This window comes from Rhinolophus ferrumequinum, chromosome 21 (assembly GCF_004115265.2).
Source record: "Rhinolophus ferrumequinum isolate MPI-CBG mRhiFer1 chromosome 21, mRhiFer1_v1.p, whole genome shotgun sequence".
Lineage (NCBI taxonomy): Eukaryota > Metazoa > Chordata > Mammalia > Chiroptera > Rhinolophidae > Rhinolophus > Rhinolophus ferrumequinum.
In genome coordinates, this window is record NC_046304.1 from 23,741,487 (window position 1) to 23,762,273 (window position 20,787).

General features: G+C 35.0%; 1 protein-coding gene across 1 annotated transcript; it reads left to right on the plus strand.

The window, feature by feature from the left end:
* The first annotated feature begins 888 nt into the window (after nucleotides 1-888).
* On the plus strand, nucleotides 889-19,437 carry DDX52 (DExD-box helicase 52). The gene is made up of 15 exons (XM_033091872.1): nucleotides 889-1,015; nucleotides 2,105-2,300; nucleotides 3,152-3,282; nucleotides 4,290-4,475; nucleotides 6,336-6,479; nucleotides 7,151-7,262; nucleotides 8,002-8,074; nucleotides 8,570-8,773; nucleotides 9,921-10,011; nucleotides 11,852-11,974; nucleotides 12,106-12,256; nucleotides 12,422-12,497; nucleotides 13,767-13,838; nucleotides 14,417-14,509; nucleotides 18,835-19,437. Exons 1-15 carry the CDS (start codon nucleotides 929-931, stop codon nucleotides 18,890-18,892), a joined length of 1,797 nt encoding a protein of 598 aa, XP_032947763.1. The 5' UTR covers nucleotides 889-928; the 3' UTR covers nucleotides 18,893-19,437.
* The last annotated feature ends 1,350 nt before the right edge of the window (nucleotides 19,438-20,787 follow it).

Sequence of the window (20,787 nt, forward strand, 5' to 3'; positions counted from 1 at the left end):
ACCTATCTTTAAAAACATCAAAAACAAAAAGCAAAACCTCGTTTGAACCCACAGCTGCCTCTAGTTACCACCTACTTCTCTGCTTTCCTTCTCAGCCTAACCTTCGGAAAGAGTTGGTTTCTTCAGTGTTCACTTTTCCACCGTTACTACTCAATCATCTCCATGCCACTGAAATTGATATTATCAGAGTCACTAGTGACTTCCATGTTGCCAAATGCAGTGATGTTTTTCTTTGTCGTCAGCTTCTAAATGATCTTTGAAACAGCTGATCTCTACCTTCTTCCTGAAACTTTCTTCTGGCTTTGGTGACACCACATCCTTGTTTTCCTATCTCACTCAAAGTTTTTATAGGTGTATCTTCCTCTACCTGAGCTCTAAATGTCGGAGTACTCGAAGGGTCAATCTTGGGTCCCCTTCTCTTCCCTATTCACACAATCTGTCTAAATGACCATGCTCTTCTTCAATGCTCAATGCTCAAATATCACTTCATCAGAATGAACTTGAATAATCTACCTAACAGTAGCTCCACCTTCCTTTCCCTATCAATTACACTATTTTATTTTTGTTTCATGCAACTTTTCCCTTTCGGAGTTATCTAGCTTATTTATTTGTTTATAAATCTTCTGTTCCCACTAAAATGTTTAGTTTCTTGAGTTGAGACTCTTGAAGCGGTTCGCCAAAATATCCCTAAAAGTCTAGAACAGTGCCCAGCATAAATGGATCTTGATAAATAGTTTTTGAAAGAACAAATAATGATAGACGATATGACATACAGAGTGACATATACCCAAGACAATAAGAGGGACTAGTTTCTTACAGCCGCTAGACCCCGCCCCGGAGAGCCACTTCCGCCCACAGTCTAGCCCGAGACTTTCTGGAGAAGTCCTCTGCGCAGGCGCTATGGGGCCGCAGAGCTTTCTGGGTAAAGATGGATGCGCACGATCTCTTTCGCCGGCTTGGCGTGGGGGCCAAATTCGACGTGAGGCGCTTCTCGGCGGACGCAGCCCGATTCCAGGTACTTTGCGCAGGGACAGTAGCCAGGGTAACAGGACGCGGAGAATGACCTAGCTTCGGGGGGGCCCGGCACTTGGAGACGCTGTGGCCTGGCGGTGGGGCGTTTTCCCTTTGGCGTTCAGATTACCCGCAGACCTACCCGGTCTGAATTAACTCTTTTCCCTTTGGTAAACTAACTTCGGCCTGGCACAGAGACGCTTGCCCCTCTGCCCCGCTTCTTAGTTTATTCAAAGGACAATTGTAATCCTTTCAAGACCATCTTTTTCTCCGAAACTGGTAGAAAGGAATTTCGAAAACAGAAACAACTCAAAATGGAGAGAACAGATTCTTTCACTATAGTCTACCCAGGTTTGGCTTGCAATGCATGTAACTAATGGACATGATTCTTTTCATTCCTGCAACCCCACATCATGTTAAGTAACAAATTGAGAAGAGCGATTTAGAAGTATGTGTGGGGGAAAGAGGGAAAGGCGGAGGTGGGGGGTGGTCTTACATAGGGAAGTAGTGAGTGATAAATCGGGAGAAGTTAGGGCTTAATTATGGAAAATCTTGAATGTCACCCTTGATATTGTGATTACGGACATTTGTGTGTGCGCGCACGACACGTGTGTTTCTTTCTCTGGCGGTATCATATTGTTGTTAAAGAGTTTGAACTCGAGCCAGATTATTTGGGTTCAAATCCTGGGTCTGCCAGTTACTAATTTTGAGACCATGGTCAAATTACTTAACTCCTAATGCCTCAATTCTCTCATTTGTAATATTGCTATTTACCTCGAAGGGTTGTTGAAGAATGACGTAATTTAATATTTATAAGCATGCTTAGAAATCTGCCTGACAGCATGTAAGTGATACGCTGATAAGCATATATAAGTGTTAGGTGCCATTATGCTTATTATTGTTACTGTTATAAAGTCAGAAAAGGTATCTTGGATTCCATTTGCCCAAACACACTTGTCAGCTCAACAAATATTTGGTGAAATGGTAAAAAAAATGGGGAGTGATTGGACCCACATCCTTATTGCTAGTACTGCTTGCGCGAAAGCAATGCCAGTCTGTCCCTAGATTTCATTTAAAATTTTTTGGGTTTTAGGTAGGAAAAAGGAAATATGACTTTGATTCTCCAGAGGTGCTGCAGGGACTGGACTTTTTTGGAAACAAGAAGTCTGTCCCAGATGAGTGTGGAGGATCAAGAACTCATCAAGAGCTCCAAGATGAGAAAAAAGAAGAGAGCCTAACTGAAACGAAGAGGGAGCAGATCAAGAAAAAGAGAAAGAAGATGAGTTCAGGCTAGTGCTTAATTTTTTTCTCTCTTTATTTAATTTTTTCCAATTACAAAAATAACACAAGCTTTTATCATTACACATCAGACAATAAATATATAGTCATTCTTCAGTTAATGGCATTCAGGTTGTTTCCAGGTATTTGCCATTACAAATATTGCTACAATAAGGATACTTGTACACATATCCTTTTGTACAGAGCCATTTCTGTTATTAGCATACCAAAAGTGGAGTCACTGAGTGAAAGGTTTGCACACTTCTTTCTTTGAACAGATACTGCACAATGACTTCCCACATTATGTCAAGGCTGGGTACTGTTGGTCTTAAGTTTTTTGCCAATCTAATGACTAAAACTGTTTTTTATTTATATTTTCTTGATAACTGGTGCATTTGACCATCTTTTCATATTCTTTACTGGATATTTATATTTCAACTTTTGTGGATTCTTACTCATTGCCTATTTCTCACAGACGTTTTTTCTGTACTATGAGGAGATCTTTATCTTTCATCATACATGTATTTTCTAGGTGGTTGTTTGGATATAGAAAAGCTAGCTGCCTCATTGAAATCTTTTTGTTTAAGTAGTTTTTCAATTACTTTTCTTGTTGTTTTCAAGTATACAGTGATCTGCATATTACAGTTAAAATAACTAACAAAAGGAAAAGAATGAGCTTCAGAGCTCTGATTTTTACCAACATAGAACTTGCCTCTCCTGTCCAAATTTTATACTTCCTATTACTTTCTTTTATCCAGTTGGAACAGCTAGTACTTTTACTTTTGTTTAGTGTGAAGATATGGCCTGTGTGCTGCACCCAACAATGTTGCACTTAAAATCTAGTTTTTAAAATATATTTTAGAAATTACTTCAGAAGAAGAAGTTTCTACTATACAGTGGATATCATCTGTGGAAGCAAAAATTGAAGATAAAAAAGTTAAAAGAGAAAATAAACTAACTTCAGGAAAGTTGGAGCATCTCAGAAAAGAAAAGGTTAGAAAAATGTCGTAGCCCCAATTGCTTTTCTGACCTAGTGACTTTTTCACTGTCCTTGGGTTATTCTGTTCATAAAAGTGAATATGGTTTTGTTAAGCTAGAAGATTGATTACATTAGTTTGAATTTTACTTTAATGAAAACAAAGCAAAATAAGTGTGCTGTGGCTGAAAATTTTTAAGTTTAAAATTCTGAAATGAACAGGAGAATAAACAAAACTGTAGATAATTCTTGATATATTTATATTGATATTATTCTTCTATATAATTCTTGACCTGTTCAAGTTTCAAGACTGATACTGTGTTTAGAATTAAATTTTTAAAATTTCTTGTCCTCTTTCAATAAACGTAAAATTGGCCCCCTTTCTCCTCTGTGTTAAGCTCACTAGTTTAGAAGGATTTCCTCCGACAGAGATTTGACAGAATTCTTAAGAAACGTGTTTTAAGGGGGAGAAGAAACAAATAAACCATTTACCTGTCTGCTGCACACCTGCTGCGTTGATGATGGAGAGTATTGTTCAGCTCACTTCAGTGACCCAGAATCCAGAATTTGGCTGTCTCTAGATCAGAGAATGGGAAAACAAACAAATCAATACTACTTGACTCTGCTTTTGGCACTCAGTTTTAATAAGTAGAGTTTAGGGTAAATCATCCAAAAGAGTTGGCACTTGTATGCTAAGTGCTATGTAAAGTAAATAGATGGCTTCAGTATCTATCTTCTAGAAGTTTATATGAGATTATGAGTTATGACTGTGACAGTAGCACATTAATATGAATAATACGGTATGGCATTGACACATTAATATGAAGAAAGCATGGATAGATAGGTTTCATCGTTATGAAGCTCTTCTATGAAAGGGCATAAAATTTGTACCTAATATTTGTATCTTTTGGCGCTTGGAGTTTAACCAAAAAGTTTCATATGCTACTAAAGCTTATCCTAGAAACTTAATGTTACTTTATAACATCTGATAAAGTATTTGACTATAACCTTGGTGACTTTTCAGATAAACTTCTTCCGGAATAAACACAAAATTCACGTTCAAGGAACTGATCTTCCTGACCCAATTGCTACATTTCAGCAACTTGAACAGGAATATAAAATCAATCCTCGACTGCTTCAGAACATTCTAGATTCAGGCTTCCAGATACCTACGCCAATCCAAATGCAAGCCATTCCAGTTATGCTGCATGTGAGTATGAAGGTCTAGAATGCCTCTAACATTTCTTTTTGTGTTTGCTCATTCTCTTCCCTCTGTCTTTCAAATCTTCCTTTCTACCTTATTTCCCACTGTTGAAATCCTTCCCTTGCTTTTAAGGTCCATGTCAAATGCCTGTGCCTCCATAAAACTTGTGTTGATCACTACAACTAGATATAATCTTTGTCCTTTACCAATACTTCCCTACCACCCAAGTTTCCATAGTATTTAGTGCGTCTTTTTCCTTGCAGCATTTCTTACACTTTACCCTATTGTGTATTTGTACTAATTATATTTATCTTTCCCATTTTACTAAAACACAAATGGAAAAGATAAATATAACTAGTGCCAATCTGAAAATAGGGACTATATTCTATGTATTCATTCATAATTTAGTTTATAATTCCCAGGAACTATTTCTGAACTGCAGAATTCTTATCCTAACCTGACTTTGTTTTTTTACCAGTACTTTTTATTATTGAAGTATACTTTATATGTAATAAAATACATAGATTTTAAGTGCACAGTTCAGTGAGTTTCAACAATGCGTACCCCATGTAAACATCCTAATGAAGAGGTGTAACATTTCTATCACCCTAGAAAATCACCCCTTTTCCATCCTGTCCTCACCCCATCCCTGCCCTGAGGTAACCACTGTTCTGATTTCTATTCTTGTATATTAGATTTGCCTCTTCTAGAATGTCGTATAAATGGAATCATTCATTATTCTTTTATCTCTCGTTTCTTCTACTGTGCATATTGTTAATGAGATTCATCCATTTTGCATATATCAGTATGTTGTTACTGAGAATAGTGAGTAGTATTCTATTGTATAAATGTATCACAGTTTGTATATCCACCTATTGATAGATGTATGGGTTAACCCAGATTTTTGGAAATTAAATCTTTCTGCGATTTCTTTTTGTAGTGAGGAAAGCTGACTTTTTCCCTCCATGGAACTAAGATGGCCTTCAGTTCTGATAGCCATAGGATATGAGTGACCTTTTCATCTACCCTGTTTCCCCGAAAATAAGACCTAGCCGGACAATCAACTCTAATGCGTCTTTTGGACCAAAAATTAATATAAGACCCGGTCTTATTTTACTATAAGACTGGACTAATATCATTTAATATAATAAATATAATATAAAATATAATACTGGGTCTTATATTAATTTTTGCTCCAAAAGACGCATTAGAGCTGATTGTCCGGCTAAGTCTTATTTTCGGGGAAACACAGTGTATTAGTCCTTTTCATTTTCTTTGAAAACTGAAAGAATACATTTGAATGATGTACTTATAGTAAATTTGCTTTTAATTTTCATTTAAGATTATTTCTGTCATGACTTTAGCTTAAAGCTTTAAAAATCACATTGCCTTTCTGAAAATTGTCACCTATAAATTACTGTGTCACTCAGGTTATCACCACTTTTTATTTCTTACTTTCAGCCATTCTTTTGTATTCTTTTAAAACCTTCCCTAAGGATTGCGCAGAGCAGATATAAGGACAAAAAGTTGGTTGTGTAATATTGCTCTGATAAAGATTTTAGTGGGAAATGAAAATTGAAATAATGGAAATAATTGAGGCTGTGAATTACCTTTAGTTTTTAATTACCACATTCTTTACCCAGTTCAAATGGACTTCAGTGCCAGTTCTCAGAAACTCCATTGGAGTGGTGGTGGCAGGGATGGAAAGCAAATATGGGAGAAATTAGAAGCATGATGGGAACGTGAATAATTGGATTTACTATATGTAATTTTATTTGTTATTTCTATGGCTGATACAATTCTTTGACCAGGCTCTGAAAAATATGTGTATTTTTTTTTCTTGTACTTAATATACCCCATTTTTAGGGTCGAGAACTTCTGGCTTCTGCTCCTACTGGATCTGGAAAGACTTTGGCTTTTAGCATTCCCATTTTAATGCACCTGAAACAGCCCACAAATAAAGGCTTTAGAGCCCTGATTATATCACCAACACGAGAACTCGCCAACCAGGTATGACTTGGAGCTTCTGAAGAGGATGTGTTTGGTGTTTGCTTCAGTCAGCTTTCTTATTTGAGGGCAATCAAAAGGTCTCAGAAAAGGCCTGTGTCATTTATCATGGTCCAGTATTCTGTACAGAGCACGCTGCTCTATGGTATTGCATATGGGCAAATCTTTTACAATTTTCTAAAACATGATTTTAACATTATACTTCTTTGGTAAATACTCTAAGATCCTTGAAGTTGAAAGGCTATTGTAATATATAGTCTCTCTCTAAAATTATTTTTCTCACCTAGAAAAATGCGACTTCATCTCAGTTTTTGAGAAAGTATAGCTATACGATGATCTGCTTCACTCTCTCCGAATGTGCTTAATATAAAATACATACCAAATATGTAATAGTTTTACAGTAGTACTTTATTCTAAAAATAATATGTGACAGATTGGAAGAATTTTGGTTTTATCTCTTGGAACTGGTTTACTAGACCTGAAGAAACAATGGAATCTTATTAGGCATTGATGTTCTAAAATGCTGCGACTCCAGGTTAATCTACAGATGATTACGGGTTTAATTTCAGATAGTCATGAATTGTAAAGGATTTGTGTTGTTAATGATGTAAGAGAGAACGTATATCTCATCGAAATATTTTAGTAGCTAATGTTTTTATCATTTTCTGTTTTAGATTCACCGAGAGTTAGTAAAAATATCTGAGGGAACAGGATTCAGGATACACATGATCCACAAAGCAGCAGTTGCAGCCAAGAAATTTGGACCAAAATCATCTAAGAAGTTTGGTGAGGGATTCATGCCTGAGATATAGAGCGTGAAGGGTATTTGGAAATTACAAATATCCTAATTGCCACCTAAGAGTTCTTATAGTCATGCTTATAATTAGTATGATTTTTAGAGAAGCTAAAAAAGATCTCTTCTCCATTCCCAACCAGTAGTTATTATAAATATATACCAGTGGTTTTCAACCAAGGGCAGTTTTGTCTAGCACCCCACCTCATCCTCCACCCCAGGGACATTTGGCAGTATCTGGAGACATTATAAGTTGTCACAGTTGGGGAAGGATGCTACTAATCTATACTGGGTAGAAGCTAGGGGTGCTGTTAAATGTCCTGCAATGTACAAGACAACTCGCTGCAACAAAGAGTTGTCTTGCATCCCTAGCCTTACTTATATCAGACAGAGAATCTGCTATTACCTGTCTTTTATCTTGAGCTTCTGAATAAAATTTCATTTAAAAAGGGGTTTTCCTGCAAGAAAAGTTTGAAAATCAAACTAGTGTTCTTGCCTCTTAGAAGTTGAGAAAACAGATAAAAGATAACAATAGAATAGGGCTATACTACTTTGTGCTACGATGGATTAAAAATACACAGGTCTTAGCTTACTGACAAGGAAGAACATTTGTGGTGGAGTAGTGAGTGTACTCCAGTTTAGGTTATTAACTGAAATTCAGGAGGCTTAATTCTCTAGTTCAAGAGGGATGACTTCTGTGTGTGCAATTTGTACCATTTGTTTTTCCTATAGATATTCTTGTGACTACTCCAAATCGACTAATCTATTTATTAAAAGAGGATCCTCCAGGAATAGACTTAACAAGGTACAGATAATATTTTAATATCTTGTGTGTGTTTTTCATTTAGTTGATTATGTTATGTCCTCGATTGCTTGTATTATTGCCCTTTGGAGCTTGTTATCTACCAACTTTCAGTACGTGTTGGTGCTATAAGACTAATGGTTTTCGTTAAACTCATGGAAAAATAATTATCTGGTTTGGAAGAAAGTTACAGATTCTGATGAACTGTTAGTACAGAATTCCCCTAGACTTTTTCATGTCTTTCAGCAATTGTGATGGAGTTTATAAGGTTTGCTAATGTTGCTAATGGAACCTCATATCTTTGAGGCTAATGGGATAGGTACATTAATTGATGTTTATCTTATTTTTACCTTTTTTCTGCTTATTTTTTTGTACCTTTTTGTGGTATGGTATGTGGATCTGAGAAGCAGCATATGATTTGACTTCTTTGTGAAGTGTTTAGTGAAGTGTCTTGGATCTTCCAGTTCAATACCTACAAGTTGTTTTGTTATTTCTTAGTGTTGAATGGCTGATAGTAGATGAATCAGATAAACTGTTTGAAGATGGCAAAACTGGGTTCAGAGACCAGCTGGCTTCCATTTTCCTGGCCTGCACATCCCACAAGGTCAGAAGAGCAATGTTCAGTGCAACTTTTGCATATGACGTCGAGCAGTGGTGCAAACTTAACCTGGACAATGTCATCACTGTATCCATTGGAGCAAGGTAATTGTTCTCCCGCAATATCCCACTGATTATTTTTTTAAATACAAGTCACTTTTTTAGACTCAAAGAGATAGATTTTTTGGCCTAAGGTTAATAATGGAGAGAGTCTTACTGAAATAATATTCTTTAAAGTCAAGATTAATTAAGGATTTTCTATTTTAGAATAATCCAAAGGGAGATTTTCATATTGTCATATTAGCATTCCCATTATTGTGCTTTCCGTTGATTTTCCCCATCCACAAAGTATGACATGAGTTCTGTGGCCACCCAGAGGATTTAGTTTCTTTGATGGCTTAACTAAGTAGGACCATAGAGGAGGAAGCTGATGTTACTGAGTAACTTGATTTATAATTACTTTTAAAAAATATTTTGGGGAACATTTTATGCTAAATGAATGCTCAATGGTAGAAAAGAGTTTTTGGAAATGATATTGCCATTTGATAGGTTATTATACAACCCATGAAATGATAAGTATGAAGACTGTAGCTATATGAGAAAATGCTTGTAATAATACCATGTTAAGTGAAAAAAAAGCCAAATGGAAGAGTAAAGAATATCCTGTCTGCTTTACACTTAACTCCTGTGTATGAAAAGAAAATAGAATGAATTCATGACAAATATAAAGGTAGACAACAGAATGGAAAAAATACTTATGACGTAGCATAATGTACTGCAGCAGCTTATAGAGTGTTAATAAGATACTTAAGATAATTCAACCCTAGTTGTCTGTCCATAAATAAACTCTTGCTAGGTTTTTCTTGAAAAAATTAGCCATATGTGATAATAACCTTAAAAATGTTCTCGTTTTACCCAATAATTTTAGAAAGATTTTCTAAGTAAATAATGAAACATGAAAATTTATGACTAGAACACAACAAAATGTCAAAAGTTTATTCTAAAATGATAGAATTGTGGGAAATTTATTGTTTACATTTTCCAAATTTCCTTGAGCTAGGAATTTTGTAGGTAGAATAAAACATTTTAAAAATAAATTTATCTTCAAGATAAAATATAAATAAGTACTTACATCGACAATGGACATGTTTATTCTGTTGGCATTGTGTGTAAATTTTTTCATTTATTTAGAATTTATGGTTAGGAAGCAAAAATTGCCTCTTGCAAACTTTAAGGTATGTTTTCTTCTCAGGAATTCTGCAGTAGAGACTGTAGAACAAGAGCTTCTCTTTGTTGGGTCTGAGACTGGAAAACTTCTAGCAATGAGAGAACTTATTAAAAAGGTATATTTGGAAAACATTCTTGAATTTTGAGAAAGTCACACCGCCTTATATTACTGGTAGGAGGCTGAGCACAATCCCTGCATCATATTTAGTAATCCAGCGATAAATTGTTAAGAAGTACATTGGGCCAACTCTTGTCCCAAGGGGGAGAGGCTCACCTATTAAAATGTAGTTAGTTTTCTATTTCCATCTCATGGGTAGGCTAGGAAAAGCCCTACCTGATGCCCTGAAAACATCTTTTTTGCACATCTGCATATGTATCTGCCCCCTTCATCTCCCATCCTTTTGCTGGTGTCTTATATAACTAGGGCATTGTAGAATGATTGGGACACTGGTTGGGGTTTTCTCTTTGTATCCCTTCAGTAAATATTGAGTAGAAGTTAAAAAGTTAAGTACTAGAGGGTTAGGGTTGGGGGTATTAAAAGAAATATAAATCCTAAGCCCTGCCCCCTGGAATTTAGTCTTTTTTAGGGGCTAAAATAAATACACTTGTGTAAGAAAGTTTGTGATAAAGTGCCATAAAAGGCTATAGAGTGTTTTTCTTTAGCATTCATACAGTTATTGGCACCATCAGAGTGAGTTGAATTGGCTGGGAAAAGCCTTATAAAGGAAATGCTACTAAATCTGGGCCTTGAAGGATTTGTGGGATTAAGAGGTGGTGGGGGGAGGAAGAGTATTGATGGCTGGAGGAACAGCTGGAGGAATAGCTAGAGTAGTCTCAGAGGTGGAGGTGAACACAATGTGGAGACTAATGAAGAAGTTACCTGTCTAAGGCAGAGAGTTTATGGTGGGAATTAAAGAAGATCAGGTTGGACAGGAGAGTTGGGGTCAAGTTGAGAGAAATCACTGAACATTGTTAAAGACTTTGGCCAAAAATATTTTTTTTAATTTTTAAAAATGTAGCTACATAATTTTTAAAGAAAATTAGTTAAACAGGATATAAGACAGATTGTAATGGAAAGAGACTGAAAGTAAGGAAACCAATTAAGAGGCTATTAAATTAGGCTGGTTAGAGATAAGGAGGAAATAAAGGTGATAGGTATCATTCATGATGGAACATTAAGAATAGTTGGAGGATGAAAGGGAAAGGTGTTTGCCAATACCTGGTGACTACAGAAATTCAAGAGCATGGACTCTAGCCTTGGAATTCTAGCTTTAGTCAAATTAACCTCTTCCACAGTTTCCTCATGGACAAAATGGGAATAATATCTACCTTTCAGAATTGTTTTAGTATTAATGAGTTAATACAAATATAGTACTTATAGCAGCTCTTGGCACATAATAAATATTGTGTGTTGGTTTTTAAAATATTCTTAAAGCTATCATTTGGCAATAGGAAACTTAAGGTTTTCACAGATACTCACATGGGATTGTATACCAGGGATTTTTAGCCATCTATGAGCTTGAGGAGATTTGTGAACCCTCTGAAATGATGTTAGACTTTGTGTGAATGTGTGGTTGCCTATTAGAAAGCTTCATAGTTTTCATTAGATTCTGAAAAGGGTGTGTGAACCAAAATAAAAAGATTAAAACCTTATATAGACAGTTGAAAATACAGAAAACTGGTTTAGAGAGAGGTAGAGTTGGATGATATAAATGTCAAAATCATTTGCTTAGAGCTGGTAGCTGATAACAGATTTCAGTTAATTTAATAAGATAAAGATATTAAGAGAACTGAGAACCAAGCACTAAGCTTTTGGGGAATACCCACAATTAGGATAGATAATAAATTTAAAAAACATTAAATTGAATTGGGTTCTTTTATGAACTAAAATTATGAAATACTGCAATTGTATTCTTGATTATGGGTTATGTGTGCTGATTTTTGCCTTTCTTTTAGGGTTTCAATCCACCTGTTCTTGTTTTTGTTCAGTCCATTGAAAGGGCTAAAGAACTTTTTCATGAGCTCATATATGAAGGTATTAATGTGGATGTTATTCATGCAGACAGAACACAGCAACAGGTAAAGTCAAATGTGTATTTTCGAAATAATAAAGAAAACTCAATTTTAAAATACTGGCATTAAACTTACAAAGTACTTGTTTTCCATTCCTAAAAATTACTAAAACACTTAATATATGTTTTATTAACCAGAGAGATAATACAGTCCACAGCTTCAGAGCAGGAAAAATCTGGGTCCTTATTTGTACAGCTTTGTTAGCCAGAGGAATTGATTTTAAAGGTGTGAACTTGGTGATCAATTATGACTTTCCAACCAGCTCAGTGGAATATATCCACAGGATAGGTGAGTTGCCTCCTGCCTCCCCACTTATCCATCTCTTAGCACCTCTACTCTTCCCTACAAACTGTTCATTTTTTAATGCTGTGGAAATCCAGTGACTTTTATATGTGGATCATGAAGGTCCCTTCCCCCAAAAAAGTAGTTTTTTAATGGTCTAATTTCTCTCAGGTCGAACTGGAAGAGCAGGGCATAAAGGAAAAGCTGTTACATTTTTCACTGAAGATGATAAACCATTATTAAGAAGGTAAATTAGGAAAATTAACAGTATTGAGTTGGTTCGTTGATTCATTATTCCTATACGTATACACAATTAACAGATAATTACAAAATGGCCATGTCCCAAATTCTGTTATGGTGTTAGGCAACCAAATTTTAGCCATGAGAAAAGGAAAAAGGATCAAAAAGACTTGTTTTTCTCCTTCTATTATTTAAATTTTGGAATATTCATTAAGTTTCAGTCACAGAATTCTCTCAGTTGATATTACTTACAGTGTAATACTAAGGTTTTTGGATGGGTAAATAGTTTAAGTTAACCCCTGAGTCTCTTCAGTCCAGTCAAAATTACCTCTTACCATGGTGCATCCTTCCCATTACTCTAGGGGCAGATGGAGTTTTATATGTAGTCCTAGGAAAAACTTCTAGTAGCACACTCCAAACTTTTAGTAGTACAAGTATTCACTTGTAGACCTTTGAAGCCTGAAAAACATTATAGATAATACTTTTAGAATCATGGGTCTTAATTTAGCCCATCATCATAGATTTTAATATAGAAGCTGAATTTCCTACATTTTGGCTGCCTACAGAAAATTTAGGCTAATAATTGATAACGTCACATTTCTAACAATTGAAATTGAGTTATGGTTGAAGGCAGTTTGTACTTTGATCTGTTTATCAGTTTTGACAAAGATTTTGACTTGTGCCTTCTGAGCCTTGGCTCTGTCCACCTTGGTTTGTTTTGAGCTGACTTTCACATGTGCATGTGTAGGGGAGTATATTCTGACAGCCTAGATTCACCTAAAGTCTCCTTGGTAACTCCAAGGTGTGAATCTGATGAACCCTGTATCAGTGTGACTATGTACCTCATTTTTCCATATGAGAAATGGGGGTAATGATAGAATTTACTACAAAGGGTTATTGTAAGGATTGAATGAGTTATTATACATGAAAAGCTTAAAACAATGCCAAACCCATAGTAAGCACTATGTCTTAATACATTTAAGCTTGACTCTGGCTTCAGTGGGTGTCTCATCCAAGATTGAGCTTAGTAGCTTTTTAGGGCTTGATAAGTGTTGAGTAGAAATAGCTGCTATCTAAAATACTCATCAATTCATGGATTTTAGTGCAGCAGATAGTTCTCTCAGTAATCCAATGTGATTGTGTCTGGCGATGATAGTATATCGAATTACTTTATTGTTTGTGTAGTTTTAGTTCCTCTTGTATGGTGCAGAGGGTTTAAGTTCATAAACATCAGTTTGATAAGATACAAATTTATATTAATGGTTATCTTTTTCAGCATTGCCAATGTTATACAGCAGGCCGGATGTCCTGTACCAGAATACATAAAAGGTTTCCAAAAACTTCTAAGGTACAATCTTGAATTTACCTGGAGCTTCTCTCTTTCTCTCTTTGCCTATACATTCTTGCTTTCACACTTTTACACATTATAGTTTTAACAATACTACTACTGTTAGAACATTTTAGGAGAAACATTTTCCTTTTAAATATTTATGAATATGTATATTCTTTCCTTGCCAATTTTTTCATTCCTGAAATTTTAAGAATTCAGATTTTAAAAAAAATTTTTCAATGTGAGTGAAATATGCTTAGATTTTTAGTTCACAAAACTAATAAAAAGCAGTTAATCGGCCAAAATCAAATTGTAATGTTGGTTGGCACAGGATATAAGGTTGACACAGAACATATTTTAATCATAATCACTGCCTTTTAAATTAAAAATTGATTGAATTTATCATCCCTTTGGTTTACCTCTCTAAACGCTGTTAGGTAATCTCATATATAAAAGTGGATACACTCACCATAAACCAGTTAGTAGATAAAAAAATGAATTTTGTAACCAGGAATAGAAACTAGTTTTCGCTTTAGCTCTTTCAAATTAAGTTACACTCAATTTAATTCTTTCCTTTCTTACTTTGTAACTTTCAGCAAACAAAAGAAGAAGATGATTAAGAAACCATTGGAAAGGGAGAGCATTAGTACAACTCCAAAATATTTCTTAGAAAAAGCGAAGGATAAACGGTAAGTGTATGGTGACTCCATTACATAGCTATGGTAGGCATATTTTTCTTTAGGATAAGTTGTTAGAAGTTGAATTAATAGGCCTACAGTCCATTATAGAATGTAATTAAAGTAATATATCTTAAGTTGGCTGTGATTTGGGAACTTGGATAATTCAGTCTTGGAATTTTTCTGTATCTCTGTATTACTGATCTGTTTTTTTCCATCTCTGAAAATATGATTTCAATTCACCATGAATTAGAATTGCCCTGCCCACCATCTCCACACAGCCTGCATCAGCACACACGAGTACTGTTGAGGCCAATAGTTAGGACTCAAATTGATGGAGTCTTCCTTGAAGCTCCATATTCTGGGCAGGATTTCAGTATAATCTTAGGCTTACGCAGAAGCACATTATAACACCTCAAAAAAGTATGACTTGGTTAAATTTGTAGTAGTTTAGTTGAGTTTTATGAGGATTTTTAAAGTATAGATTTTTTTAGTGTATATATATATATATATATATATATATATATATACACACACACACACAAGACTAATTTTTTTGTCCAGTATTGCTAGGAAGCTACATGTTTTGGTAGGGGTAGGCTAATATATTTTGACTAGTACAACTCTTTCTACTATTTATGGAAAATGACACTCTTCAGATTCTACCAGTACCGTTTAATATATAATATATATGAAATGTAGGCATTTTCTGAGTACCTTTTGTCCTATTAGGTACTTGATGGTAGTAGGTTATACTGATGACTATAAAATGAGACCCATGTCTGAAGTTAGGGAAGGAGATTAGTATACAAGAAAAAAATTAGAGAATAATTTTTAAATAAAACAAGTTTAGAGAAGGGAAAAATCATGCATTGGTATAGTCACAGAAAGTTTTAAGGAGGTAGAACTATCTTAATGATAGGTAAAATCTAGGCATATAGAGGAACAAGGTGAACAAAGGCATGACAACTGGAATGCATTTTCCTTCTTTCTAAGTGGAACAAGTCTTACCTAATATTTTGTACCGACTATGGGAAATAATGTTCAGTTCAAGCATAGCGTGCAGAGTGTCCCAAAATTTTAATGCAGTTTTAACAACTTGTAATGCTGGTTGTTAAATGCATGAATTTTAATGCATGCATTTTATGCATTTTAAAATGCAATGCATTTTAAATGTTAAAATGCATGAATTTTAATGCAACCTTTAACAACTTGGGAAAAATAAATGCTACAACTTACAAAAATAACATTTGAAAGAGTAATCCATTTCATTTGTAGTTAATTTTAGTGAAATTTTTTAAATTATGTTTTTCACTTACAGTTGACATTCAATATTATATTAGTTTCAGGTGTAACATAGTGTTTAGATATTTATATAATTTATGAAGTGATCCCCAATTAGTCTAGTACCCATCTGGCACTACACATGGTTGTTGTAATATTATTGACTATATTCTCTATGCTGTACTTTACATCTCCAGTGATTATTTTGTAACTACCAATTTGTATTTCTTAATCCCTTCACCTTTTTTTATCCAGTCCCACAATTCACCTCCCCTCTGGCAATCATCAGTTTATATATTCTTTATCTGACTCTTTCTATTTTGTTCGTTTGTTTTGTTCTTTAGAGTCCACAAACAAGTGAGGTCATATGGTATTTGTCTTTCTCTGTCTGACTTATTTCACTTAGCATTATATCCATGTTGTCGCAAATGGTAAGATTTCATTCCTTTTTATGGCTGATTAATATTCCATTGTATACATGTACTACATCTTCTTTATCCAGTCGTCTATTGATGGGCACCCAGGTTGCTTCCATTTCTTGGCTATTGTAAATAGTGCTGCAGTAAACATAGGAGTACATAAACTTTTTCAAATTAATGTTTTGGATTTCCTTGGATAAATACCCAGATGTGGAATTATTGGGTCATAAGGTAGTTCTATTTTTAATTTCTTGAGGAACCTCCAAACTTTTCCATAGTGGCTGCACCAATTTTCATTCCCACCAACAGTATGTGAAGGTTCCCTTTTCTCTGCACCCTCGCCAACACATGTTATTTGTTGGTTTATTGATGATAGCCATTCTGACAGGTGTGATGTGATAATCTCATTGTAGTTTTAATTTGCATTTCTCTGATGATTAGTGACGTTGAGCATCTTTTCACATTTCTGTTGGCCATCTTGTATGGCCTTTTTGGAGAAATGTCTGTTCAAGTCTTCTGCCAATTTTTTAATTGGATTGTTTGTTTTTTGGTGTCTATAAATTTTGGATATTAATCCCTTATCATATGTATCATTGGCGAATATCTTCTCCCATTCAGTAGATTGTCTTTTCGTTTTGTTGGTAGTTTGCTGTGCAAAAACTTTTTAGTTTGATGTAGTCCCGTTTGTTTATTTTTTCTTTTGTTTCCCTTGCCTAAGGAGAAATAACAGAAAAAATATTACTAAGAGCAGTGTCAGAGGGTTTACTGCTTGTTTTCGTCTAGAAGTTTTATGGTTTTGGGCCTTACATTTAAGTCTTTAATCCATTTTGAGTTTATTCTTATATATGGTTTAAGAAGGTGATCCAGTTTCATTTTTTTTTGCATGTATCTGTCTAGTTTTCCCAACACCATTTACTGACTATTCTTGCCTCCTTTGTCGTAGATTAAATGACCATGGAGGCATGCGTTTATTTCTGGACTCTATTCTGTTCCATTGATTTGTGTGTCTGTTTTTATGGCAGTACCATGCTGTTTTCATTACTATAGTCTTGTAGTATAATTTGATATCAGGTAGTGTGATACCTTCAACTTTGTTCTTTCTCAAGATTGTTGTGGCTATTCGGGGTCTTTTGTGGTTCCATATAAATTTTAAGATTATTTATTCTAGTTCTGTGAAAAATGCCATTGGTATTTTGATAGGGATTGCATTGAATCTATAGATTGCTTTGGTTAGTATGGACTTTTTAATGATGTTAATTCTTTCTGTCCATGAGCACAATATATGCTTCCATTTATTTGTATCTTCTTCAGTTGCTTTCTTCAGTGTCTTGAGATTTTTGAGTACAGGTCTTTTATCTCCTTGGTTAAATTTTTGTGAGTTCTTAATACTCACAAAATTTTTAATTTTTTTGTGGCAACAATCTCTGGGTAACACTTAAACCAGTGGATTAGTAGAGAAGGTCATTCTACTTGGCCACCTAATCTTTCTCATTAGATTTTTTCTTTTGGTGGCCATATCAGAACTGTTGTACATACATTAGAACCTCTTTCTTTGGATGGTCTTAAAGCTGGGATTACAAATGCCATTCTTTCAGGCATTGAGCAGGAGCTGATGAAAGTGAAAATCAGCTAGAGCGTCAGATGGTGGCTATGTTGAATTTTAATAAGAACATCAATATTTTAAATAATCACACTTTAAATGTTGATTTTTGTCCGTTTGTAGCATTTATACTTATGAGGTTATTAAAACTTAAAGCTGCACTAAGACTTCGTGGACACTTGTTATAAATTTTGTCACTTTAGACCCCTGCTAAGCTTTCTCGATTTTCTTCACATCTAAAGGCCATGCTTCTTAACATAGCATACAAACAAGAACTGATCTGACTCCAGCTTGCCTTTCCAATGTAGATGTTCCTTTAATGATACTGTCCACACCTGTAGCCTCAGCTCATACCTCTATGCTGATAACTGTTACATCCAGATTTTCAGGTCCAGCTTCCCAACTGAGCTATAAATCTGAAAATAATACTAATTCTGCCACTCAAGGTTGGTTGAGGATTAAATGAGTTAATATACATCTGAGAACTTTGCATTCCTGTACTGTGGTATGCAAACATTATTTTCTCAAAATCTGTTTGCTTTGCTGTGTTAACACTTAATTGATGACTGTTCACTATTCACCAAACTCTAAAATCAGACTGTTGGGATTCATGTCTAACATTTATTACCAGTATGTGGTGTCAGCAAGTTGCCCAACCACTCTGTTTCATTTTCCTCATCTTTAAAATGAGGATAATAGAATCTTCGTAAGTTAGGAAGATTATCTGAGGTGATACATATAAAGCACTTATAACAGTATTGGCACTTAATCAGTGTGAACTCTTACTGTTAGGTCAGGATCAGAATGTCTTTTATACCATGTTGTAGGGTAGTATAGTATGTTGATCTTTGTCTCCCTTAGGTGACTGTGGTTTTCTAAAGGGCAGTCCTAATGAATGCGTCTTTGTGTTCCTGGTGCCTCAGATATTTGATTATACAGTAGGTTTCAGTAAATGTTTATTAAACTAGTAGACTTTTAGAAAGTACAGACATCTAGAATTTCTGATTGAACTTTCCTTCCTTTCCTTGCCACAGGAAAAAGGTCACTGGTCAGAACAGCAAGAAGAAAGTAGCTCTTGAAGACAAAAGTTAAAAATAGATTTTTTTAAAAGACTGTAATTTTATGATCCCAGCATGAACGTTGTTTTCATGGAACACTTGAAATGAACGACAAGAACATGGGAACGGTGGAAAATGATCATAAACTTTCAGTGTTTTATATCAAATTTCAATGTGTAGGTGACTTTTGAATGATTACACAATGAAAATAACATTCATTGACATTTGTGGTTTGAATCCAGAGAGATACTTCTTATAGAAGAACAAAAGTTTATGCTAAAAATAAAAAACATCCAAATGTTGTGGATTCTTAAGGATTTTTCCCTTCAAGTGTGAAGGAAGGTGTGATGTATGCTGTGGAGAAAAATCTGGAACCAAATTTCAAAGTAAAGCCTTGAGATTGAATGCTCCTTCCTACCCCCACCCCTCCTTTTTTTGGAATGGACCAGGAAAAGCCTCGGCTATCTACCAAGAAGAAACCTACTGCTCTTTATTTTATTACTTCTTAACTTCTTGAGGCCTTTTGTAGTGTGAGTCACAATAAAAGGATGCCTCTTCTGTGCCTGGTTATTCAAGTTCTCCAGGATTTTAAATTCCTTGGTCTATTAAATATCCTTATAGCTCACCAGTAAGGTAGCTCTTAACTTGCTTGTCATAATGTTGCAACTATAAGATTATGGTTAACCTCCCTTTCTTCATTTTCCATTTACCTGCACTCTTTCCTGTCTCTTTCCATTCAAGATGACTTTGCATGAAAACCGATAAACATTTTATCCTGATAAGGAAGAATGTTCCTGTTACTTGATATACCTCTGGCTCCATTCTCTTACAGCTTATCTTTCCTGAGGCTTTATGGCCCTTCCATCCATTCAGTAAGCAGGTCTCTGCCAAAGGTAAAGGATTATGATTATACAGTGATGGAGACTTCGCTACCAGCAGATTTTTCTCAGTTGGTAGTTTCTGTACAATGAAATAAAAAATTAACTTCATTCATGTTACTTAGAATGACACCTGACATGAATGTTAGTTATTAATATCAACACTAGGTACTACAATACCATAACCTTTGAATTAAACATTTATTTATTCTCAGCCTTTTACTCCAAAGTCAGGACAGGTAAACTCCCAATTTGAGTATTTTAGATGGGACAAAAATTGTTCATCTTCAGAATTTATGTAAATGGAGACCTATTGCTACAAGGTGCAAAAAATACAAACGTGATATTTTTCTTTGCTCTTACACAGATCCTTGACTCATATATTCTGAAGGTGAGTGTACTGCTGCCACCCATTTGATAGCTGTATAACTTTGAATGAGTTCTTTAATTTCTCAGAGCTTCTGTTTTTTTTTCATTTATGAAATTGGGGGTAATACCAACTGTCTCAGAATTAGAAGTACCTAGCACTAACATGCCGTAAATTCACAACAAATGTACCTTAAACAAACATTATATTTGGTTAGGAATGCAAAGCTTGATAACATAGTCCCTGCCCTTACTGTGTAGTGGTGAGGATAAAGTGAAGGAACAAATAGTGTGTCAAATGCTATGTTAAGACATAAGGGCCACCATGCGGAAGCATCGCAGGAGGGCATCTAATCCAGACAGGAACCATCATGGAAGGCTGACACACTGAGCTGAGTCTTGGAGATATAAGAATCAATAGGCAAAAGAGAACAAAGTATCCAGACAGAAACAGATCAAATATATTATGATCCTTAATATACTCCCTTCATTTGACTTCATTTTCGTTTCATTTCCTTTCTAGTATTTTCCCGTGTAAACACCCATCCTTAAATGAAAGTGAGTACATAAACCTGTAATCAACTTGGTTTGTCAATGGATTAATACTGAATATTAACACCTTTATATCAGTTGGAACTATCTGCTGCACAAATAATCAGTTTCACCTAAAGAAGGAGAGGAATAA

Coding starts and splice junctions, on each gene's coding strand:
- DDX52 (XM_033091872.1), top strand. CDS start 929: ATGGATGCGCACGATCTCTTTCGCCGGCTTGGCGTGGGGGCCAAATTC. Junction 4,476..6,335: donor CCATTCCAGTTATGCTGCAT/GTGAGTATGAAG, acceptor CCCCATTTTTAG/GGTCGAGAACTTCTGGCTTC. Junction 12,498..13,766: donor GATAAACCATTATTAAGAAG/GTAAATTAGGAA, acceptor TATCTTTTTCAG/CATTGCCAATGTTATACAGC.